This window comes from Balaenoptera ricei, chromosome 10 (genome assembly GCF_028023285.1).
Source record: "Balaenoptera ricei isolate mBalRic1 chromosome 10, mBalRic1.hap2, whole genome shotgun sequence".
In the NCBI taxonomy this organism is placed as follows: Eukaryota; Metazoa; Chordata; class Mammalia; order Artiodactyla; family Balaenopteridae; genus Balaenoptera; species Balaenoptera ricei.
The window spans coordinates 22,094,938-22,121,325 of NC_082648.1; the positions used below are offsets into that span (position 1 = coordinate 22,094,938).

The 26,388-nt window shown below is 42.6% G+C and overlaps 1 protein-coding gene across 2 annotated transcripts in view; it reads right to left on the bottom strand.

The window, feature by feature from the left end:
* Window positions 1-1,439: 1,439 nt before the first annotated feature.
* ITPR2 (inositol 1,4,5-trisphosphate receptor type 2) overlaps window positions 1,440-26,388 on the bottom strand; it is a 524,073-nt gene continuing 499,124 nt past the window's right edge. For both annotated transcript variants that reach the window (XM_059935504.1, XM_059935506.1), the window contains 2 exons: window positions 2,329-2,490; window positions 1,440-1,598 (listed from right to left, as the gene is read on the bottom strand). In XM_059935504.1, the coding sequence (XP_059791487.1) occupies window positions 1,512-1,598; window positions 2,329-2,490 (249 nt within the window). In that variant the 3' untranslated portion in view covers window positions 1,440-1,511. The remainder of the gene's footprint in view (window positions 1,599-2,328; window positions 2,491-26,388) is intronic.

Consider the following 26,388-nt stretch of genomic DNA (forward strand, 5'->3'; position numbering starts at 1 on the left):
TCTATATTTTAACGGGGTGTGTGGAAAAAGGATTGGTTCAGGCATCCTTTATCATCTACCCAGACCATGATTTGAGAATTTTAGGAGCCAATAGCTTAAAGTATATTAAAATAATCCAAAGCTTTAAAAATGGTCATAGCAAACGCTGTCCTGAACTTAAACCTTGGTGGTAATAACGTGAGAGTTTAACAATGCAATTTTTTGTTCTTTTGGGGGCAGCGACCAGGAAAGGTCAGCTTGCAGAGCACCTCCAAGAGTCTGGTGTCACGTGCCTGCTCTCTTGCCACGTGGCAGTTCTCCTAACACTTTCATGATCTGAATTTTGTCTTAACATTCTAAAAGCATAATCGCTAAGAATAATACAAGCATGGCAGGTTAATTTCTCCCTCCACAAATTCTGGTTGCATAATTTAACACACAAACAATTTGAGGAAGAGGTTATTATCTCTTTACATTTTGAAGAGCTCTTACTGATACAGTTTAAAATATGCAATTGAAATGCTGCATTTTCTTGAGTATTCAATATGTTTCTTGGATTTTTTTCCTAACTGCAAGAATAGGATAAATGAAACCACTCAGTTCGTAAGCACAGCAAACATGAATCAAATAGTTTTTACTCCATATTTATAAAAAGCAATGCCACCATCATAAGTTTCTCAATATTTCCTATCACCTTTAAGCATGTTCATTTATTAATCTCAATGTATTTTAATAGCATACATACGTCTTTGGGGCTTACTGTCAGCTTTTTTGTCCCCAAATCTTTTAAAAGTCTTAGCCTCTACATGACTTTAAGCATGTTTTTAAACACATTTTATGAAAACCTCTTTTTGTGCTCCATATTGACAGAGCCCCTCTGAATCTGGGAGAGGGAAATCACATTCCAGTCGCGTTGTCAGCCCGAGGGGCATAAGCTCCAAAGCTCTAGTTCCTAGAGCTGTAAATCCATTGTGTTGCAGGTTATAAATAAGGAAATTGGCCTGTGACAGCTACGGTTTGGAAGCATTAACATTTTTCTTTGCAACCCTCATTTTTAATCTTTTCAGTTATTTCCCTTAGTAAAACTTAGCCACCAAAATATGACTTCCTGTATCACTGACCTATATGCCATAATTAAAAGAAAGAAATTCCAACCAATCATGACAAAGGTTGCAGTCAGCATTTAAGACAAAATGGACTCTTATAGATTCAGCCAAAGGTAGTTCTCTCCGCCCTGCATCTCCTTCCACCCCGCCTCCCCCTACCTTCTCCGTCCATTTGAGCAAGGGACCTCTCTTTGCATTAAGAATGCGTGATGTGTGCTTTTTAGTGGCTGCATTTTAAGTTTGGTCTTCTCAACCATGAAAACACAGTTAGAAATTGTTCTCGGAGCTAAACCACTCAACATCTTGGCACTTGGTTGTTTTTAACTTTTCAACAATAGGCACTGTTCACTCCCCTCCATCTCAGTTCTTTATTCAGTGATCAGGCAGTACACTGATGAAAGGCTAGTCACGGCTGCCCCCATGGTATCAGTGTGGTGGCATGTGATGATTCACATGGGGTGTGTTTGATCCGAGAAAGCCCAGTCTCTGCTTATTCTTCCTTTGTTCTGTCATCTGGGGGAAAAGAGAGAAGGCGTTGAGCTGATTTTCTCACTCTTTCTCAGTGCTGGTGGGACACACAATGTTGGGTGAATATTTCCCAAGCACCTATAGTCTGTCCAGCATCGTAGAAAATATATTTATCAAAAAAGGGAAAATATTTTTTAAAGTGAATTTCCCTAGTCAGAGAATACAGAGCAAACCCCTCTCTGTGGTTAAGAAAGAGGAACCGTGGTTCTTTTAAAGCAGCTCTTGCTTGTCACACACATATAATCATCGCCATCACCTTAGTCATTTTAAAACCTACCACAGTTACTTTTGATATTATTTTTACTAATGCTCACAATTTTACACGATGAAGGGGTTGATTGTAGCATTGAAATGACAGGTACTAAGGACGATCTGCCTTTCTGATGAATTTAGTAATGGCTATGATGGCAGATAATACGATTTTCTATCAAAAAGTCCAAAGAGGTCCTTGTCTTTCAGCATCTGCTCCTTCCTTCCCCGTTCCGTAGACGTGTCGCACAAGATGGGGAGGTGTGATAAGTAGAAGTAGCCTCTGCTTGCAGAGATTTGGTTCTTACAACACAACGTGGGTTTTTTTTTTTTATTGGAATTTACAATCCATCGTGGATAACAATCTTGCTCCCAGGAGTCTCCAGCCACCCCTCTCTCCCAGTGGTGAATGATTTCACATCCTCCTGCCCCAATCCCCCCAGCTCCATCTCCCGAGTGCACTCACCTGCTCCTTCAGCTCCGCCAGCTGACCGGACAGCTGTTTGACCAGACTCATGGTCGATTCCAACTTCTCCTGCAGGTTCCGAATCTCATTTTGTTCACTGTCACCTTCATTGCTAACGAGGGACATAGCTCGCATCCGAGGAAACCAGTCCAAATTCTTCTCCTAAAAGCAAATACATGTGCAGGAACAAGGGAATAAATATGGAAGAGGGCCTGAAGTTCTGTAAAGAACGTTTACAAGTGTTCATTATTATTAACATTTAAATCAAAGTTTCTTAGCACCCAAAGCAAAAGGTATTCTTTCTGGCCAGGGGTGGGGAGAGGTTGAGGGTGGGAATGAAGTGGAGGTTCAACGCTGGTCTTCGTGAGCTGGGGGAAGATCTTAAATATTGCAACAAACTTCGTAGGGGCTCCCAGGGAGGTCCCGGATAAAGCATTTAGAGTGGCGCCCTGAACGCTGTGGGCGATCAGTGAATCTTGATGAATGATGAGGTAAGGTCTGGAGATGCTAAAAGAAATGTTTCAGCTCCAGCCACCCATTCTGGTTTACCTCCCACTTCCCCAAGACAGGCTCCCAGCTCCGCTCAGGGAAGAGGGAAGTGGAAGGGCATGGCCCTAGGTTACCCTGTCTGCTCTCTTTGGAAACATTTTATTACAGTAGGAGGGAGGTTTTAGAGTTAGACTTCCCCAGAGGGCAATAGCTGGTGCCACTTCTGTTTTTCCAGGCTGAGTGTAGGGGTGTGAGTGCATACGTGTGTGTGTGTGTGTGTGTGTGTCCCCTCCATTGTGGTAAAGACAGATGGTGAAAGAGATACCCACCTCTCTTGAAAACTCTGCCTAATTGCCTACCATCATAGAATCACTGTGAATTACTTATACCCCATCTTTCAATCCTCAAAAGAGCCTGCAAGGTAAATCACTGTCCCCATTTTACAGATGAGGAATCAAGCGGCCCCAACCATTTAATTACCCTCATCACAAGCTAGAAAATGGCAGAGTTAGGATTTGAAGGCAGCTGAGCCTTTCCACCACTGATTGGATATGTCAGTCTGTATCTCTACCCATTTCTCTAAGTCACCTTCTCCCAATATCCCTAGCAGTGACCTTCCTGCTTAAGATTCTTTCCACTCCAACATATTTTGCAAATATGTTCCTATAAAAGGGTTTCATCTTCAAGAAATACATGGAAAAGACTCTGACAAGTACAGGTTTCTGGTAACGGACTGTACTGCTGAACTGAATGAATAAGCATTTTCAGAACTCTAATGAAAAACTGATGAACTCATAAAAGTGCTAACAAAAGATCAAGATGAAAAAAAAAAATTAATTACATGGGACTGAGTGAACTGATGAGGATGAGTATAATTTTTGTGACTTTCTGTCTGAATTAAAAAAAAAAAAAAAAAAATTCCACAAGGACTCAGAGGCAAAGAATATACAAATCAATTTTCACTGCAAAGTAAAGGAGCTGTTACAGTGGAGGATTACTGGACTGAATGTCAATACTATGACATAGTATGAGTGTGTTTCATGTTTGGTAATTGCAATCATTGTTGCTTTTGTTGTGGTCATCCATGTACAATGCTTGGTGTCAGTCGATTTATCTCTTGTAAAAATAAAATACAGTGTGTGTGTGTGGAAAAAAAAAAAATTATGACATAGTAAAAAAAAAAAAAAAAAAAAAAAAAGATTCTTTCCACTCCAGAAAAGTCCACTGAAGTGACTACAAAGACGTCTGCCTAGCTGATCCCTGGAACATGAGTCAGCAGAGTACGTTCCTCCCCTAAGAGGAAAGGGGAAAGACCCAACCTATGTATCTCTGCACTTCTGCCTAAACCTCATCTGGCCCTTGGATTGGTTTTTGGTTTTTTTTGGTAGTTGTTAGAGAATAACACGTTCTTTATAGTCCCTTACCCCCAATGGCAGTGAAAAGGGCTGATAAAGGATAGGATAAAACGTATTAAAGAGATTTAAGCTGCATTTAAATAGCTGTAGCCAATTAGCATTTCAAAGGAGAATGGTAACTTATGCTGAAGTGCAGAGTGACAGCCAGATTCATTCATTCAATCAATCCTTCAATATCTATCCCCAGGTATTTAGAGATGAAAATCAGGTAAGACAAAATGTCTGCTCTCAAGGAGCTTGCGGCTTAGGAGAGCCCTCCACAAAAAGTGAACTGGACACTCTGCATATCAAAATCCCCTGGGGTTGCTTGTTAAAATAGCAGATTTCAACCCCACTGCCTCTTACGAAATTAGAACCTCTTAGGGGACCTGCATGATTCCTATGTGCACGAAAGTTTAAGAACTCTGATCTATGGAGACATAGAAGATAAACGATAACTGCTGGAGTAGTGGCAGGGTAGGGAGATGGAGTGAAGAGGAAAGATCTGAAATGGCTGGCATGAGGAATGGGAAGAGGAAGCCAAATAGGGGCCCATTAAATGCTTGCAGGGGCAGAGTGGGAGACCGTGCCTTGTAATGACTCCAGCAAAGACCACTGTTCACCAACAGCCCAAGTGGGTGTGGAGTTGAGGCAGAGAGTTGGACTGATACAAGATGGTGTGTCCCCTGGAACCGGCCTCAGAAAGACAAAGGTATCAGGACGCTAGGAACGTCAGCAGAGCAGTGGCTGGAGTGAGGAACACTAGTGTTGACCGGTAGGAGGAATGGAGAAGCACAGACCTGTGCTAAATCCGCTGTAAGCACTTAATCCTTTCGACGACCCAATGGACTCCAGTTCTCTTTATCTATTTAGTATTTATATTATCTACCGTATTATCTATATCTGAATTTTACAAATGAAGAAACTGAGGCTGGCAGATAGTTTAGCTGGGAAACCCAGACCTGTCTGCATCCAGGTCTCCTGGCAAGAAGGGAGAGACTGGACAGAAAGTGGAATAATATTTGAAATTCTGAAGGCAGCACAACTTCAGGAAATAAAAATTCTAGAGTGAGAGGGCCTGAAATCTGATAAAATATCAGGGAATTTGGGGAGTTAGTATCTCATGGGTACAGCGTTTTAGTTGGGGAAGATGAAAAATCTCTGGAGATGGACGGTGGTGATGGCTGCATAACAACGTGAATGTACTGAATGCCATAAAACTCTACACGTACAGTGGTTAAAATGGTAAAATTTTATGTTATGTATATTTTACTACAGATTTTAAAAATCACAATTTGCAGAGGAGAATCTTTTGGATGAATCATGCACGAAATCCGTGAATTCATCCTGAAGGAGGTCAGTAGACAGGGTGGATAAGGAGGGTGCAGGCAGCCGAGGGCTAAAATCTGTGATGAACACACAGGAGTGACCCGGGGGTATTAGAAGACAGTGATGGAAAGGATTGAAGAATGGGTTTTCACATGAGGGTGAAGATGTGATGATTTCTTGGCGATGGGGAGTTGAGTCAGCTGACCCTCTTCTGGGGCCCTTCATACTGAGGGGGTAGGAAGATCGGCCGCTGCCACCAGTGGGCTAAAAGACAGGGGATTCCTCTCAGGAGAGCCAAGAAGGCAGCGTTGTAGGAGAGGAGAGTTGGTCTGTATCAGGACAGGGATTCCAGGGAGGCTGATGGAACAGAAGGGTTTGAGAACCTCAGACAGCTGGGCCTGGGGTGAGAAGGTACCAGGAGACATGGTGATACCCAAGGTGGGGCTGGCGAAAACATCAGCTTTCAGAAAGTTTCCAAGAGAAAGAGAGACAAAACAGTGTTCTAATGCTTAGCAAAGAGAACATGGGTGAGACGGTGAAATTGCCTCTGAAGAAATGCTCTTGTAGGTGTTGCGGGGGCCAGGTCAGCCCAGCCCACTGTCTCTTGCTTTTGAGGAAACAATGGCAGTTCTCAGGGGACCACTGCCCCAGCTGGTTGGGCCACAGGACTCTTTCCTTACACATTCTTTCTTCACTTGTTCCTTTGTTCATCCATTCATTGACTAATTCTTACAGTGTTGACTATGTCTGTGCTAGGCACTGGGAAAACAATAGAGAGCCAAACCCAGTGCAGTTCTTGTGCTGGTGGAATTGATAGTCTAGGTGGAGACTAAGACTTCAGTCAAAGATGATGAAAACAGCGACAAGCCGGGCTTAAGGGCTGGCTAGGAAAGCCACCCAGCTCCATTGTCCTTTCTCCCTAGTCCCTAAAAATCATTCTCTCTTCTAATCCTCTTTTGGTTTTTCTCATCTTTCTTCCTTTCACTGTCTATCTTTCTCTGTTTTTGTTTGTTTGCCTGGTTCTCAGCCTTTTCTCTCCTAGTTTTGTGCTTTTTGTTTCATTCCTCTCTTCCTCTGTATATCAACGGACCATAATCTGAAGCTAAAATATAACGTGTCATTAAGATTTTTTTTTCAGTATTGAATGCTTTCTGGTTCCTTTTCTTAATTTTTAGGAACCTGACTTGAATGTTTTGTATCTCACTAAAATGGCAAAAAATAAGCAACCTAAATGTATGGTCTTTTGTCCTCTTTTTACAAAAAAAGCCACTCTTTTAAAAATAAATTTTCACAACTGATGTTCCTCCAAATTCGTGCAGAAAGTATATTCTTTTCACCAAAATTAACTCAAATCAAGCAGAATTCTTAGAATAAATGCTGCACAGGCTTGTTCACTGAAAGTTGTTTCCGATGAAATACCCCAAGTCTCCTCTCTCTGCTCCAGTGTCAGAAAGAGTGGCTTCCATGGAAGGCTCAGCCTGAGCCCGGTGAGAAAGGAGAGCCCCGGACTTTAGTCTGAGCCAGAACCGCAGGACAGACACTCAGAACGGTGACTGGTTAACAGGACGCCACTCCCTCACCGCGTCGACTTGTAATGCGTCCGCCATCTAACAAAGCAGTTGGATTTGATTTGTTATTTCTCGGTTACTCACATATGCTACATACATCTCGTGATCATGCTCATGATTAGCAGAGTTCCATGGCGACTTTGGTTAGTCAATATGACACCATTTCCTTATTTCATCAGGAATGAACATGTTTAACCACAGGGTAATATAAAGTCAGGGAAGCTGCAGATTAAGTGTTAGATTCTGAGGTTACAGTATACGATCCTAGCTACTTGGTGATGGGAAATCCAGAGCTTCCCAAGCCTTCTAAAATGCAAAGCCCCGAGATGAAGGGACCGAGAGCATGCCAGACATAACCCTCTTGCTATCCCTAAATTCTAACAATAATGTGTCTTTCTCGATGACTAGAAGATAGACAGACTTAAGTGTGAAAACCTTTCAAATAGTCCTTTCAACAGTCAGATCAATTTGACTTATGTAATTTTGTAGTTATTCCGTAAACAATTAGGTTGTCAGAGTCAGTCAGAGCTTGGCTGTGCTGTTTTCATATTTGGTTCTTAAATGTGATACACCATTTGCAGGAAAGAGGCCACGCGATATAAAGGAAAGAGCATTGATCTAGGAGTCAGAACACCTGGGTTCTGGTTTTAGTTCAGCCAAAAACTAGCTATGTGATATAAGGATGGTGGGGAAGACTTATTCTCTGAGTCCCAGTTTCCTCATCTGTAAAACCAGAATGTTACCCTGGGTGGCCTCTATGTCTCTTCCAGCTCATCATTCTGTGAGCTATGAATTCAAAACTTTACAAACCAAATTGCTGAGACAAGCCCCAAGCTCGCCAAGTGAGCAAACAGAAACATAGCATTTAGGCTACAAGCAACCTTGAAACCACATAACCCAAGCTCAGCATATTACAAACGCCCAGTCTGAAACCTAGAAAGTTTAGGTTTCCTTGAGGTCTTATAACTGTTTCCCTGCACTTGATTTCCACTTCTGGACAAGTTCTTCCATATTACGTAGTGGAAAAACTCTTATATAATCTAGCCCTGCTGATGCTTAATTGGTGACAGGCTTGAGAAAATGTAAAGATTGTAAGGATTTCTCTCCGCATCAGAACGAGATTGAAAAGTAGGAGGAGATTGATTTCAGTGAGCCAAACATTGGAGAAACTGTCTTATGTGTTGTTAGCTCTACTAGGTACACATTAAAAGTCACCTGGGATAATTTAGGAGTTTGGGATTAACAGATATACACTACTATATATAAAATAGATAAACAGCAAGGACCTACTGTATAGCACAGGGAACTATATTCAGTATCTTGTAATAACCTATAATGGAAAAGAATCTGAAAAAGAATATATGTATACATATATATATATATAACTGAATCACTTTGCTGTACACCTAAAATGTAAATCAACTATACTTCAATAAAAGAAGGTTTAAAAAAAGATTAAAAATAAGTCACCAGCATGTGAGCTAAAGAGAAAGCAAGCACTGTAGTTCTATAACACAGTAATAACCCCCTTTTTTGGCTGCCTGGCAAGTGTCAGGCACTTTAGTCATGCTATGGCCAATAGCCAGAATGATTCTATAAGGTTGAGACTGTTACCATCCCCATTTTACAGATGACAACACTGAGGCAGGAAGAGGATTAGTTACTTGCCAAGGCCACATAGGGGTTATAGGGCTGGGCTGGGCCAGGCTTTGGCTTCCACTCTGTGCAGCAGGAAATCTTGTGCTCCCTTCACTGCACTGGACTATTTCTCCACGTCCAATGGAGATGCCAATGTTTAGCTTCTGAACTTGCCAGAGAAAACAGAGACTACAGTGAGAATATATTTTATAACTTGAACCCCCTTGATTACTTCTTCTGGGGTATGCTAAAGGTTTATTTATTGAAAATCAGAAATAAACGCTTTAGGTATTGTATCAGAAATGCAGATGCAGATACTGTGGAAATACATTGATCAACGCTTGACACTCACTGCAATTTTGCAGAGTGCTCTAAAAGACTGCTAATGAGGGGTATCACATTGAACATACCATGCACTGTATTGTGTTGTACTGGAATATCAATGAACCATTTAGTATGTATCCTCATTTCTGCTTCTAGACTCTCTATGCTTAAAATATGCTGTTACAAGACCATTGGCAAAGGTTTTTCTTGGTTACCACCCTCTTCTAAGCCTTAAGTTTATATTTCATTCTCCATTCTAAAATCATACGCAAAGTCTCCTAGGCCGACGAGTTATAACCATTTCCCCAAAGCCTCATTGTGACCCACTGCATTCCTCTCTTTGCACTTTTGGTTTGAAGATGTCAGCAGAAATGGCTCTCAAAAGGAACACCAGCAATGCTAATACTACCTACTTACTGGAAGGTCCCTGAGGGAAAGACAGAATTCCTGCTTTCCTGGAACTTCAGAACAAGGACAATATCTGGAACAGGGATTCTTTGTGAAGTCAAAGTAATCGTGTTGGTTAAGGCGAAGTGCTTCATGTACCCCATCCCAGCCTCTGCTCAATGAAGGAGGGGCATGGCGGGCTTCCCACCCTCAGACCAACATGGCCGCCTTGCTGGCAGGTGAGACATTATCTCAAGAACTTAAGGGAGGGACTTCCCTGGCGGTCCAGTGGTTAAGAATCTGCCTTCCAATGCAGGGGACGTGAGTTCAATCCCTGGTCGGGGAGCTAAGATCCCACATGCCGCGGGGCAACTAAGCCTGCGCGCCACAACTACTGAGCCCGCACGTCGCAATGAAGAGCCCGTGTGCTGCAGTTGAAAAAAAAAAGATCCCGCATGCCGCAACTAAGACCCGATGCAGCCAAAAAAAAAAAAAAAAAAAGAAACTTAAGGGACACCCACAACACTGGCATCTGGGCTTCTAGCTTTGTTCCTGGTGAACACCTGACCTGCATGTGACAAGTATTGCTCAATACGGACAACAAAAAGGCCGATTCTCACAGGGGTTCAGATGCAGGCCCTGGGTTTTGAGGAATGAAGGATGAGCTGGAAAACACACTCTTGTCTGACAAACACTGGGGACTGGAGGTGACAGAAAGGATCCAGCTGTGTCCTCTGAAATTAAAACGTTATTCCTGGATTGACAAATAAATGAAAACCATGGCAACTCATTCTAAAGAAAAGGGAGGGAAGAAGAGCAAATTCTGCTGCATTAGAAAAATAACACGTTCCAGGACTGGAAGATTCATTTACCAGCCCTCACTTTTTTTTTTTTTAATGTTTATTTATTTATTTATTGGCTGCATCAGGTCTTAGTTGCAGTGCGTGGGATCTTTCCTTGCAGCAGGTGGGCTTAGTTGCCCCGGGGCATGCGGGATTTTAATTCCCTGACCAGGGATCCAACCAGAGTCCCCCGCATTGCAAGACAGATTCTTAACCCCTGGACCACCAAGGGAAGTCCCTCAGCCCTTATTAACTGTATCTTCCTTCAGTCTCTCCCTGTTTATTCTGTATCTGTATCTTCCTTCTGCAACTGAGTTCCTGCAAATATAGTAGAGTACCATATTTGTGTGGACTGAGAAATTTAAAATGTGTTAGTTATCCAAGGCAAATCTGTATTGAATGCTTTCGTAAAGTAACAAATCCCTTTAAAATGTCGTTGTCAAACCTTGAAATATTTTACCGATCTAAATGCTTGGACGTCAAGTTTGCATTATGCACGTGAAAGTAGTTTGAACCCTACAAAGCACTGTACAAACTTCAAGGATCCCTGGATGGCTGAGCTGATGGCACAGAGGCTGGAGACGCACCTAACAGATGCTCAGAAAGCAACAGCCCCTGGCATCACTGCGGTGCTCCTGCCCGGCCCCTTTCCACAGCCCCACCTCCAGGGCATCGTTGCTGGGAGGGGGGCTGCTGGCTGGGGAGCCCTCCAGGGACAAGGCCTATTTAATCCAGTCACTGCTCCCAAGGGCAGAGAGAAAAATAGGTCCAGCAAAAGTGACGATGAAGGAGGAAGTGCTGGGATGAGGACGACGGGGTACTGATCTCAGCAGGACCTCAGGCTGCCAGTCACAAAGTTACAGCTGGGAGGGACTGGACGCTGGTCCAGTTTTACACACAGCACAGCCGTGGGGGAAGCGGCTGACCCGTTCCCAGCACGGGGCGTGCAGGAGGGCATCACAGTCTGGCAGGCTCAGCTTCTGCAGAGCTGAAAGCCGGAAGGCCCCGCCTTCTGTGGATTCCTCACCTTAGGAGCCAGCGTGAAACAGGTGAGTGTGGACCCCCCTCGGCTGAAGAGAGGATCAAAACCGTTCAACAAACACTTAAACAAGAGTGTCACAATGCTGGAGAGGGTGTGGAGAGAAGGGAACCCTCTTGCACTGTTGGTGGGAATGTAAATTGATACAGCCACTATGGAGAACAGTATGGAGGTTCCTTAAAAAACTAAAAATAGAACTACCATATGACCCAGTAATCCCACTACTGGGCATATACCCTGAGAAAACCATAATTCAAAAAGAGTCATGTACCACAATGTTCACTGCAGCTCTATTTACAGTAGCCAGGACATGGAAGCAACCTAAGTGTCCATCGACAGATGAATGGGTAAAGAAGATGTGGCACATATATACAATGGAATATTACTCAGCCATAAAAAGAAACGAAATTGAGTCATTTGTTGAGACGTGGATGGACCTAGAGTCTGTCATACAGAGCGAAGTAAGTCAGAAAAACAAATACCGTATGCTAACACATATGTATGGAATCTAAAAAAAAAAAAAAATGGTGATGCCCCTGATGAACCTAGGGGCAGGACAGGAATAAAGACACAGACGTAGAGACTGGACTTGAGGACACGGGGAGGGAGAAGGGTAAGCTGGGACGAAGTGAGAGAGTGACATGGACATACATACACTACCAAATGTAAAACCGATAGCTAGTGGGAAGCAGCCGCATAGCACAGGGAGATCAGCTCGGTGCTCTGTGACCACCTAGAGGGGTGGGATAGGGAGGGTGGGAGGGAGACGAAAGAGGGAGGGGATATGGGGATATATGTATACGTATAGCTGATTCACTTTGTTATACAGCAGAAACTAACACGACATTGTAAAGGAATTATACTCCGATAAAGATGTTAAAAAAAAAAAAAAGTGTTGGGCTCTGGAGTTTCAGACTCATGGGTCGAGATTTCTGTCCTTAAACATTTCCAGACTAGCGGGGGAGCTAGGTGCTGGTAAAGACAGGCATTAATGTGGACCTTGGCCTCCTGCAATGGGCAAGAGGCACTTCATGCACTAGGCCCATGGAAAAGTCATTGCCTGAGTGTGGTCTGCGTGCCGGATGGGGGACCCCGGCTATTTGGGGGTTGAGAGAACTGTGATCTTCAAGTCCTACCTATTCCAGCAACCTGAAAATGCAACGATTTTGAAAAGTAGGGCTCTCAGCAGTGACCTGGAATAGGTGATGCCCCCCTGGGGGCGAGCGGCGGCTCTCATCACAGACAGCAGGTTGGACTGTGGGTAGAGACCACAGCCCCGGAGCACCCACCTTGCTCCCTAGCCCTTCCCGCCTTCCCAATGCTCCCTCTTAGCAACGTCCTGTATGTCCACGATGGGAGGGCAATGGCTGCACGTGGGAGTGAAACTGCTTATAGGTTCTCTTTTGGTCTCAGCCTTTTCACCCCTGACGCAGCTAACCGTGTCCCCTGGGTGTCTACACAAAGCATCAGCTACATCAGCAAGTGGAGGGGTTGATCTGCTCCCAGCCCACAGGGCACCCAGGGAGGGAGCTGCACCGAGGAGAGAGAGGGGTCCATGGCTGGGGAGATCTAAGAGGATCCGGACTCAAGAGCAGCTTAGAAGCTGCTGGAAGCTACAGTCCTCTTGTCAATAACTAGCAGGATTGCTAGGCTGGTAACCAGGAACACTAAGGGGCAGAAGGTCTCTGGCTGTGGCGGCAGCTGTGATATGGGGTTGATGGAGGCTATGGACCCCACCTTGAGCACCGGCCAGGGTGGGGAATCACTCAGAGAGGAAGGGAGTGGAGCCCCGCAGCCAAAGATGCTTTGAGCCACCGGCCAGCTGATTCAAAGATACACAGCGGCCCCAGAGGCAGGGACCGAAACCCAGTCAAAGGTCTGATGATGCGGTGATGGGAGGCTTGTCTGCCACCTGGCTGTGAGCGATCAAGGAACCAAGGGGCCTGCCTGACATTCTCCCAGATCCCTATTGCCGTTTCTCCTGGAGAAGTGTTCAGTGGGAAGCACTCTGACCACAAAGGAAAAGGAAATAAGTGAAGCTTGTGTAACAGGGGAGACTGACGGGAACGCGAGGCAGCTCCAGGGTCGTACTTGCGGGCCTCCTTAGAGCCGGTCATCTCCCTTCCTGTTTATGCTTTCTTTTCCTGTCAGCTCGTAACTCTACTTAATCTATAGTTCTATTCTTGGGGCTTTAACCCCTTCTTAATCTTATTATTTGTTAATTTCCATATTTACTCTCCTAAGTTTCTCTCTTGGCCTCTTTATCAAAGAACAGAAATATTTATTTTCTTCTGCAAATTATCTCAAGTATGAGCATTTGCAAGTCCAGTTGGGATAGGAAAAAACTGGAGATTTCTTCATGGTGAGATTGGGGCAAAATATTTTGAACAGAGTATTGAATACTCAAGTGGGTATCTGTCCAACTTCTGGCTGCCTAACCCCTGATGCCCTCCTGTGCTTGAGGAAACTGCCACTGGGGGTCGTGTGGAAGGCTGGGTCCACCGTCCTGCTGTGGAAGCTGAAAAGTCTGTCCTCCCTGCGGTAGTCAGAGCACAGTCACATGACCTAAGAGTGGCCCACCGGTTGCCCCTGCTTGAGATTTTGACATGGAACAAGGGCTACCAAGAAGCAGAATTCTTTTTGTTCACAATGATTGAAGCAGTGACCTCTGGTTGTGGGGATGCCACTGGTGCCAGGGCCGGCTTCCAGGACACAGCAGCAGAGGCAGTGGCACCTTCCGTCCAGCCAGCCTTGGCCCCAGGTGGGACTTTCTGGCCAGCTCACTTTGCTTGGATTCTGCCCAGCTGGGCCTGGTGGTCACTTTCCTCTTAATTCTGCGCATCCCTTCCACAAATTCCTTTTCCCCCTAAGATAGCCAGGTTAGTTGCCATTGTTTAAAGACCCCCGACTGGTGCAAGTGTCAAGGGACTAAAGGGGCCAGGTGCTAATTTAACACTGGCCTATTTTGTCCAGCATAAAGGTGATAAAACTTTAAACTAGAATGACTAAGGTCCTTATCTAAGTCATACAGCTAACTAATTATTATATAATAATCATATTTAATACTATAATAATTATGGGATAATTATGACCATACCATAAATCAAATATCACAATCATATCATAACGTAAATGTCATACATAATTAATATTATTAATTAATTATGGGGTCATCAATTACACAGAGGAGAAATTTGTGAACTGTTTAGTTTATAAGCCCTTTAGAGGGCAGTATTTCTTTCTGATTTCTTCTTGCATCTTCCATTTCTATGTCGTTGGCACTTGATACATATCATTGGTAAAATGGATGGATGATTACGAGTTGTTATATACGGTACAAATGTTATATACGGTAAACATGGTAACCTGAGTTTTTCAATAAGACATATCATTACTATGAACAATTCCCCTTTCTTTTTGTTCTTTACTAATCCAAAGCAAAAAGACCTCCTTCCTTTCTTTCTTCAAGTATATGTAATGAACACCTACTATGTAGTCGATACTGTTCCAAGCTCTGGCTAAAGCAATGGAAAGGGTCCTTGCTCTTATAGAGCTTACAGTCTAATGGAAGGTGAATGAAGAGCAGGGAGACGATAACAAATGAAAACAAATGAAATAATTTCAGATAAGGGTACATACTATCTATGAAGGAAACGGTGGTTCGAAACATTGTCTTTGGAGGAGAGGGGGCTACTGTAGATTGAAGAGGCCATAAAGGTTACTCTGAGGAGTTGATGCCTGGCCGATGAGAAGGAAATAGCTCTGCACTGAAGTGATGGGACAGAGCTTCAGGCAGAGGAAACAGTCAGGCAAAGGCCCCAAGGCTCCAAGTGAGGTTGGCATATTTGAAGAACAGAAAGAAGGTGGAACTGGAGTGTGGTACTAAGTGAGAGACAGAGAGTGGTAGGAGATAAGGTACCAGAAGCAGACCCAGTTATGGAGAGAACTGGAAGTGGTGGGGGCCAAGGAGGATTCTGGCCCCCAGCAGAGGAATGGCTATTCCTGGTTTACAGCAAATACATACACACATGTACACATAAAAGTAAAATGAAACAGAACACTTTGGCTGCGGCATGAAGAACAGACATGGTAGACTCGCATCTGGAGACCACCATCTCCAGGTGGGCATTCATGGGGACTTCGGCAAGGGTGGCAGGAGTGGGACACAGGGTGTGCTATCACAATAATGTCAGCCCCGGGGGGCTTTGAAGTCAGCAAATGAATGTTTGGAAATGCATACTTGACAGACCACACCTTCTCCTGGAGGATAAGATTGCATTCACAGAGCTCAAAATATTTGGTTGGCATGATTAATGTGAACAGATAGACTGGATAATTGAGGCCCTAAATGGATTATTGGGTCAGAACTCCACAGCTGTTCTCCCACAGAAGAGAGCTGGTTTCTGCCACTGTGTCCCACTTCTGAGTTCAGTGACACCACGTTGGCAGCCTGAAATCAGCCACGGTGGGAATATTTACACCGTGGAAATAGGCAATGCGACCATCAGGGCTTTCTCGTTACCGCCAGAACTGGTCGTTAAACATTAGCACACCACTGGAGAATGTCCCTTACTAATAGAGATGGAGGAAGCCTTAAAGATCGTTTAAATTAAACCACTAACCCCTGAGTCACAAATCAGAAGATCATGGCAGAACCAGGATGACAATGGAGGACTCCTGATACATCAAAGACACCCCTGACCTTAAAAGTCTCTTGAGCCTAGAAGGTGTCACCAACTGAATTTTTACTATACGGGGTTCACGGGTTAATATTTGTTTTGAATCTTTCAGTTATTCGGTATTTACATATGTACTTTGGCTATAACTTTCCTCAATTATGAAAATGACAAGCATGTTTAGATCAAGATCATCCTGTTCTTTAAAATCAAAAAAAGTCAATAATGAAAACAAAAAAGGGCAATTTATATTTCAATACTACTGAAAAAGTGCTGAATAGCAAGTGGTGACACCAGCAGTAAAATGTAAATCAAAACATCTTTTTCTGATATTTTGACAGGACTCTCTTGAAATTTCTCTCAAATATCATCATCATGTTCATTTCCACTGTAGGTGACTTATTAAGAGGAGAATTACGAATAATACATCTATTTAAAAAATCATAGTAAATTTATATAGAGAGCTCAAGGAAAAATTTACATACACACACATATAAAATGTCTATACAGAAAACACAGATCTAGAGAAAAAACATTCCAGAACTTTTTTAACACCAGAGTCAAATGTAACACAATAGCAAGTGGAATTAAAATCTGTTTTAGTAACTCCATCTGTTACTGTTTGAACTTCACTGCCTTTTATACCTCACATAGATGTATATGTATGTATATACACAGCACATACAGGTTTGTCTCGAACAAAAAATGAGTAAATCTTCTAAAAGACTACTTAAATTCCTTCTCTGGAACAATAACAACAAAAAGAATGCTTTCCCCCACCCCCACCCCCCTTGAGAGCAAACTCTTTAATGAATGGTCACCAAATCTCAAAATCACACACAAAAATCAATGAAGGATCCAGCACGTGGTTATCATTGCGGGGCTTTACCTGTAATAATCTGATTAGACTGAATTTGCAGTTAGCCAGCTCACCAGCTGATGTTCTTATACTAGCCCCTGACATTAAGACATTTTATCAAATAGTTCTTCTAACTTGTTTGGTTTATCCTAAAGTCTCTTCCCTTGTCTTCAAAATACTACCCAAGCAGAGGAAAAGAGTTGGTGGTCCTTATAGCAGCATTAACATCAAATGGGAAACAGAAATGCCAATTCTTAGGCCACACCCCAGACCTGCAGAATCAGGAGCTGTAAGGTTGGGGCCCAGTAATCCGTGTTTTAACAAGCCCTCTAGGTGATTCTGATGTATACTAAAGTCTGAGAACAACCACTCTAAATAATTCGAGACCTAACCAGTGATATCTTAACATCACTAACCTTTGGCTGAACCTTAAAGGAAATCCTTAACTGTACTCCTGTTATTAACTATACTCCTGTTACAAATCATCTAATTTGTAGGCTAAATAGGGACACATGTGAGCATGAAAGCAGTGTTATTAAAAATTTTGCAGAGTATGGCTGATTTGCTTTGCCATGTGGCAGAAACTAACACAACGTTGTGGAACAACTATATTCCAATAAAAAAATTTTTTTCTTTCTCCTAGCAATATTTTGTAGTTTTTTTTTTTTAACAGAGTTGCAGTTGTTGGTTAAATCTACTTGTAATTATTCCATGTTTTTGGCATTTAAAATTTTAATTTTCAACAGGTTTTGATTAATATATAGAAATATGATTATTTTGTGTATACGTTATAATTTTGAACCTCTTTAAATTTGCATATTAGTTCTAGTAACTCTTTACGGATTCCTTAGGATGCTCTATCAGCACAGTCTTATCATATGCAAATAAAAACATTCTGCTTTCCAAAAACAAATTTTTGCAGAGACAATGGCATAACCAGGATTGTTCCCATCACAACTATGGTCCCTCTGGTTTCCATTAAAACCTGGACTATCATTTATAGTATCTGGACCAATTAGGAGAATGAAAGAGTTCCATATCTGGGCAGCCTATAGATTAGAAAATTGCATTTATGTACATAAATTGCTGAAAGGATGTTTCTGAGGTACTATCTACTATGAAGTCATATGTATTTTGGTCACTTGTAAATTGCCTATAAAAATGGGTTTTGACATATTTTTCATGGGAGTAGTCTATACCTGCTACTCTTATTTCATTATTTCCTATTCTCTCTTTTTCTCTTATAAATTGGATGGATATTAATACTTCCCTGAAATTTGTCCTTGATCCCAACGACCTTCTCCTGAAAAAAATCCAAATTTTTTCCTTTAGTTTTTATCGTCACTGGCCTCTCTATCAGTCCCTGAATTGTTTCAAAAATCTATCATGAGGAGCTGGGGCATGGTCACGATCAAGATCTGGAGTGGCTTTTCTTAGGTCACTCTCCCAAGGCAACAGAAATAAAAACAAAAATAAACAAATGGGAACTAATCAAACTTACAAGCTTTTGCACAACAAAGGAAACCATAAACAAAATGAAAAGACAACCTACGGAATGGGAGAAAATATTTGCAAATGATGCAACCGACAAGGGCTTACTCTCCAAAATATACAAACAGCTCATACAGCTCGACAACAAAAAAACAGACAACCCAACTGAAATATGGGTAGAAGACCTTAATATACATTTCTCCAAAGACGACATACAGACGGCCAGTAGGCACATGAAAAGATGCTCAACATCACTCATTGTTAGAGAAATGCAAATCAAAACTACAATGAGGTAGCACCTCACACTGGTCAGAATGGCCATCATTAAAAAGTCTACAAATAACAAATGCTGGAGAGGGTGTGGAGAAAAGGGAACCCTCCTACACTGTTGGTGGGAATGTAAGTTGGTGCAGCCGCTATGGAAAACAGTATGGAGGTCCATCAGAAAACTAAAAATAGGATTACCATATGATCCAGCAATCCCATTCTTGGGCATATATCCAGACAAAACTATAATTCAAAAAGATACATGCATCCCTATATTCACAGCAGCACTATTCACTATAGCCAAGACATGGAAACAACCTAAATGTCCATCGACAGATGAATGGATAAAGATGTTGTACATATATACAACGGAATACTACTCAGTCATAAAAAGAACGAAATAATGCCATTTTCAGCAACATGGATGCAACTAGAGATTATCATACTAAGTGAAGTAAGTCAGAAAGAGAAAGACAAATACCAGACAATATCACTTATATGTGGAATCTAAAATACGGCACAAATGAACCTATGTACAAAACAGAAGCAGACTCACAGACATAGAGAACAGACCTGTGGTTGCCAAGGGGGATGGGAGGAGAGAGAGGGATGGGAGTGGGAGTTTGGGGCTAATAGAGGCAAACTATTACATTTAGAATGGATAAACAACAAGGTCCTACTGTATAGCACAGGGAACTATATCCAATCTTCTGGGATAAACCATAATGGAAAAGAATATTAAAAAAAGGATGTATATATGCGTATAACTAAGTCACTTTGCTGTACAGCAGAAATTAGCACAACATTGTAAATCACCTATACTTCAATTTAAAAAATAAAGAATAAAAATGATCTGGAGTGGCTCTTTGGGGTTAGCACAATACAGAGACCTAAAAATAAATTCAGAATTGGACCAAGATGATGTGCCACATTGTACCAAAGAAATCTTACACTCAGGTCAAACTTTTTCATTAGCGTCAACAAGCTAACATTTCTTCACTAAATTTTTCTGCATAGGACATCATGTGGATTGACGGATGCTGAATAAAAAACTCTGAATTGAGTCCAAACCAATATGTTCTTCTGGCATAGGGGCAAGCAGGGTGTGATGTCAACATGGGACTGAACTCTAAGTTGGATGATAGCTTTGCAGAGTATAGTAGTGACCACTGTCTGGGACTTAGAACAACTGTAGGATGGTGCACAGATTGAAAAGAATTTTACCAAGGCTGCCAGTGCATCAACAGCTGGCCAGCTGGGTCCAAAGACGACGTAGTCCTGAACACAAGGAGCCCAGAAGCCGTAGATGATGACACATAACTCTGCCAAGCAGCAGCTGTTAAATGTGAGAAGAAATGAGGTAATCTCAAGTGGGATGAACAAGGGAGACTTCGAAAGACAAAGCAGAGGTATGGGTTGCCCAGGACACAAGTGAGGCTGGGAGAAGAGTAGGGTGCACCGGAACTCCAGAGCACGGCGGCTCTTCTTGAATAACGACTCCTGGCTGATTATAATAATAAGATGCCAAGTCACAGAAGGCACAGGGTCTTGGTGAACAGGAATTGCAACCACAGGTCATAGAGCAGTTGGACACAAAGGCAATGTGGAAACAGTCGTTGAACATGCAGTAGGTGTTGCCTTTCTAATTTCTGTGCAGCTTCACAAATAAACTCCCCATTTTTCCAACTGAGGCTGTTCGGGTTTTATGCGTTTTATCCATTTTTCCATTTTTGAAACATTTCCCTGATGATTTGTTCTTATGGAATGTCAATCTGACACAAACCTTAAAAAACCTGAAACAGATGCTGAAGCAATGTGTATGTGTAAAACTCATTTCTGACACATGATGGAGCCAGTCGATGTAACACTGTGATGCCTGGTGAGGATTGGCTGCTGCACACAGGTGCTCTGTGTTGATGAGAACTCAGAAGCTGTCCTGAGGCGTTTTATAACGAATACTGGCTGACTTTTTTTTTTTTTTCTTCTGGCTGACTTTTAATTGCCTCCTCATTTAGGTGGTACACATCTTAAGAGTTGAAACCATGGATAAATCTATACGTATGTGGCCCCCCGAGCAGTATAGGCAATTTCTGATCTCACATTTCTCCTCTGACTTGCTTCTACCCCCGTTACCTTCCTTCCCATCGCCAACTGACCACTCCCAGGCCTGTCACTCTCCTTGGCTGGGGCACTGTTGTACAATAAAAAATAAGACTAGTCTTTGCCTGGCTCCTAGGGGGAGACTGTGCATCCTTGGAATTTCCCCAATGATTGAAATGTCTTTGTTATTCACAAACCCCCTGGATCACACCTGAGTTTATGCTAATGAGGTGACTCCCGGTGGGCCCCTATAAAGCTTCAAGACAGGGGCGAGGCACCAGAAAGACCAAGCACTCCTGAATAGAGGGTTGGGACTTTGAGCCAGCCTGACCTCCGGAAAGGGGAGAGAGGCTGCAGATCAAGTTCAAGTATGTGTCCATGATTCAATCAATCACGCCCATGTAATGAAAGCCTAATAAAAACTCTGGGCATTGAGGCTTGTGGAACTTCCTGGTTGGTAAACACACTGATGTGCGGGGAATGTAACACACCCTATTCCGTGGGGAGAGGGCACGGAAGCTCTGTGTTCCCTCCCAGACTTTGTCCATATGTCTCTTTATTTTGCTGGCCCTCCTGATTTGTAATAAATCCTTTATATTAAAACTGTAATCGTAAGTACAGTGTTTTCCTGAGTTCTGTGAGTTGTTCTAGTGAGTTATTGAGCCTGAGGGGGGTCATGGGAACCCCTGAACTGATATGTAGGCTGTCGGAAGTGTGGGTGGCCTGGGGACACCCGAAGTGCAGTTGGCATCTGAAATCTAGGCAGTCTTGTTGGGGATCATGCTCTCTAACTTATGGGGTTGGTGATAGTTTTGGGTGGTTAATGCCAGAACTGGATTGCAGTGCCCCTAGATGGGATAGCTGGTGTTAGAATAGGCACCAACCCTGTTCACTGCCTCTGGTTGTGGGCCGTATGGCCATCAGCTGCTGCAGGTGGCCAGAGGGGCAGGGTGCCCTAGAAGCAATGGTGAAGAAGCTGTAGGACAAGCAGTCCAGGTAAACTGGGCTAGCTAGGCATCAGTTTTTGCTAAATTGTTGCTGGTCTGAGACATTATATATATATATATATAAATAGAAATATTCGATTGGACTGTTTTAAAGGGAGCTGCAGAAGCACAGAATACACCCAGAAATGTACAGTTATATACATACTTAGGATATGACCATGCAAGGCAGAAAGATTTATCCAGGGTGTGTTTATGGGAAAAGAGTAAAGTGAAAAGGATGCTGTTGGATTGCCATCTTAAGTTCTCTCTTTACCCCTTACCTTCTGCCTGAGGGGTTAGGAGCAATTTGAAATCTACCAGCCTGTGAATGTTCTGTGAGTTGAACTATTTACCCTAGTATGTTCTACCCATTTCCTTGTCAGGAGCGAATTTTGTGTATGAGAAATAATTGATAATGTTGAACCAAAAAGTGAAAGCACTGATAAGTTTTTAGAATGAATTTTCCTAGCATAAAATGTAAAATCCTTTCCCAGCCCAGGGGCCCTGCATGATCTAGTCTCTGTCCCTCTCCCCTCCCACATCCTTGGCTGCCATCTGCCTTCCTCACTAGCTCTGGTCACGTGGGCTGCCCTGCTGGTCCTCCCTCATGCCCAGCCCATTGCTGTCAGGGACTAGCTCTTGCTGATCCCTGGAACTTTCCATGGCTTGCTCACTCACTCCAATAGAATATACCTCCATCCCTTTCTACTCCTTTAGCTTACTTTGTTTTTCCTCACCAGTTTAATTAAGTCCCATTTGTTTATTTTTACTTTTATTTCTTTTGCCTTAGGAGACTGATCCAAGAAAATATTGCTACAATTAATGTCAAAGGGTGTTCTGCCTATATTCTTCTCTAGGAGTTTTATGATTTCAGGTCTTACATTTAGGTAAACCATTTTGAGCTTATTTTTGTATATGGTGCGAGGGGATGTTCTAATCTCATTGTTTTACATGTAGCTGTCCAGTTTTCCCAGCACCACTTGTTGAAGAGATTGTCTTTTCTCCATTATATATTCTTACCTTCTTTGTTGTAGATTAATTGCCCATAGGTGCATGGGTTTATTTCTGGGTGCTCTAATCTGTTCCATTGGTCTATGTGTCTGTTTTATACTAATACCATGCTATTTTGGTTACTGTAGCTCTGTAGTATAGTCGGAGGTCTGGGAAGGTCACATCTCCAGCTTTGTTCTTTTTTCTCAGGACTGCTTTGGCAATTTGGGGTTTTGTGGTTCCATATAAATTTTAGGATTGTTTGTTCTAGTTCTGTGAAAAATGTCCTGGGTATTTTGATAGGAATTGGATTAAATCTGTAGATTGCTTTAGGTTGTATGGCCATTTTAATAATATTAACTCTTCCAATCCAAGAGTGTGGGATATCTTTCCATTTTTTGGAATCATCTTCAATTTCCTTCATCAATGTTTTATAGTTTTCATAGTGTAGGTCTTTCACCTCTTTGATTAAGTTTATTCCTAGGTATTGTATTTTCTTTGGATGCATTATTTTTTTTTATTAATTAATATTTATTTATTTTTGGCTGTGTTGGGTCTTCGTTTCTGTGCGAGGGCTTTCTCTAGTTGTGGCGAGCGGGGGCCACTCTTCATCACGGTGTGCAGGCCTCTCACTGTCTCGGCCTCTCTTGTTGTGGAGCACAGGCTCCAGATGCGCAGGCTCAGTAGTTGTGGCTCACGGGCCTAGTTGCTCCGCAGCATGTGGGATCTTCCCAGACCAGGGCTCGAACCCGTGTCCCCTGCATTGGCAGGCAGATTCTCAACCACTGCACCACCAGGGAAGCCCTGGATGCATTTTTAAACAGGGTTTTTGTTTTTTTTTAAACTTTCTCTTTCTGATATTTCATTATTAGTGTATAGATACAGCCACTATGGAGAACAGTATGGAGGTTCCTTAAAAAACTAAAAATAGATTTACCATATGATCCAGCAATCCCACTACTGGGCGTGTACCCAGAGAAAACCATAATTCAAAAAGACACATGCACCCCAATGTTCATTGCAGCACTATTTACAATAGCCAGGTCATGGAAGCAACCTAAATGCCCATCGACAGATGAATGGTTAAAGAAGTTGTGGTACATATATACAATGGAATATTACTCAGCCATAAAAAGGAATGAAATTGAGTCATTTGCTGAGACGTGGATGGATCTAGAGACTGTCATACAGAGTGAAGTAAGTCAGAAAGAGAAAAACAAATACCGTATATTAACGCACGTATGTGGAACCTAGAAAAATGGTACAGATGAGCCGGTTTGTAGGGCAGAAGTTGAGACACAGATGTAGAGAACAGACATATGGACACCAAGGGGGAAAAACTGCGGTGGGGTGGGGATGGTGGTGAGCTGAATTGGGCAATTGGGATTGACATGTATATACTGATGTGTATAAAATTGATGACTAATAAGAACCTGCAGTATAAAACAAACAAACAAACAAAACAACTAATACTAAACTTTCATTGGGTTATTTGTATGGAAATATGTTAATATGAATGTTTCAGACATTACATGAAATTTCTAAAAATCTTAAAAAAAAAAAAAAAGAAATACAACATATTTCTGTATATTAATCTTGTGTCCTGCAACCTTGCTGAATTCATTTATTAGTTCTGATAGTTTGGGGATGGAGACTTTAGGCTTGTTTATATAGAGTATCATGTCATCTGCAAATAGTGACAGTTTTACCCTTTCCCTTCCAATTTGGATAGCTTTTATTTCTTTTTCTTGTTTGACTGCTGTGGCTAGGACTTTCAATACTATATTAAATAGAAGCAGTGAGAGTGGACATTCTTGTCTTGTTCCTGAATTTAGCAGGAAGGCTTTCAGCTTTCCACCATTGAGCATTATGCTGGCTGTGGGTCTGTTGTGAATGGGCTTTATCATGCTGAGAGATGTTCCCTCTACTTTGATGAGAGTTTTTATCATGAACGGATGTTAAATTTTGTCAAGTGCTTTTTTTGTGTCTATTGAGATGATCATGTGTTTTTCATCATTCCCTGACATGGCCACCCTTATATAGTTATTTGTCTGTTTCCAGTAATAGAGTGCAAGTTCTAGGAGGGTGGGCATTGTTTCGCTTATTCTTAGAGCCTAGAATAGTGTTTGGCACACAGTAGGCTTTCACTAGATGCTAGCTGAATAAATGTAGATGCTACAATGAAGGATGCAGAGGAAGAAAAGTCTTCTGCCACTGCTCTGACTTTTTCAAGCACCAGAGGTGAGGAATATTCAGGGAAAAGGTGAAGTGACTTGTTCTGTGCTGGGAAGGTGCAGACTTTGTGTTAGCACTAACCAAGGTGAAAGCACTCAAGACAGTCCCCAAATGAGAGAATGCTTCGATGAGCAGGGAGCCAGTACAGCAGGATGTGATGGAAAAGGCAGGGGTTCTGGAGACAGTTCATTCTCTGCCTGAATCCCAGCTTTGCCTCCCATTAGGTGTGTGATCAGGGAAGATTACTGCTTAAGTTTCGTCCTCTGAAAATGGGGAAAATAATACCTGTCTCTTAGGATTTGTGTCAGGATTAAGAAATGACGTAGACGAACTGGTGCAATGATTTTGTCTTGTGGGGAACGAGAGATAATATTTATAACAAGTTTCTGGTGGGAGGAGAGTGGAATGGGAGCCAGGCAGGGCAGGGTAGGTGCAGGATGTGGGAGCATAAGGCTGGGGCAAAGCGGATGGGAGAGAGTGGGAGGACTGGTCTGTAACTGGCCTCATGAGATTATGACATCACTGAAATCAACACATTTTCAGGGACAAGAACAAGGAGTCACCCTGACATTGAGTTTTAACGTTTTCCCATGTCAAACGCTATTTGGGAGTTTCAGCGGGTTTTCCCTCCACTCGGTCCCACCCCACTGTTAGTAACCCTGTGGGAATGAGGAGCCTATTCATTTGTTCCAGATCCCCACATGCAACTTTTGCTTATAGCTGCCCACTTTTTAAAATGTAAATTCCTCAAGTCACCATGGATTTCAAAATCTTCTGTTTGAAAATCACTGACACACAGAGAAGAGGGAGGCCACCTCAGAGTGGAAGAATTCTATTTTTGTTTCCGTTTCTTTGCAAGCCTGTGGTCAGGCTTCTCAGGGATGGTGCCACACAGAGACCACAACATTGGTGTATCTGGACTGTTACTTTGAAAGAAAGTGAGGAGGCTTTTTTCCAGGGTATTTTAGCCCTTCCACATTTTACAAAACACACTGTTAATTCTCTTCCACTTCCTCCTTCTTTGTCTAACCCAAGGGGGCACAGAGAACCCCTTCCACACATCAAGTTTATCTCTTCCCTCTCTCACTCTGACCTCCTTGTCACCTCTCTTCAAGGCTCACTGTTTTAGAGAAAGAAGTGAATGTTGACCTTTGGCTTTGCCTGGTCCCAAAGCCCAGGGTGATGCTATGAATTGTGTTAAAGAAGCCTTGCCCTTGGAGCCATATTTGGCTTTGCCTTAACTTTCTGCTTGAAAATTAGATTACAGGAGATGTCTGCACTTTGGCCCGGTCTGTGGTGTCAATATGCTGCCAGTGAATGCGTGCCTACTTAACTTCTGAGCTGACAAGGCTTTTTAGTGCCCTAACAGGATTTAGTTGGATTTAAAATTTATCACCAGGAATGGAAAATTGATGGTTTTGCCAGTGTTAGTGGCCAAGACTTCCA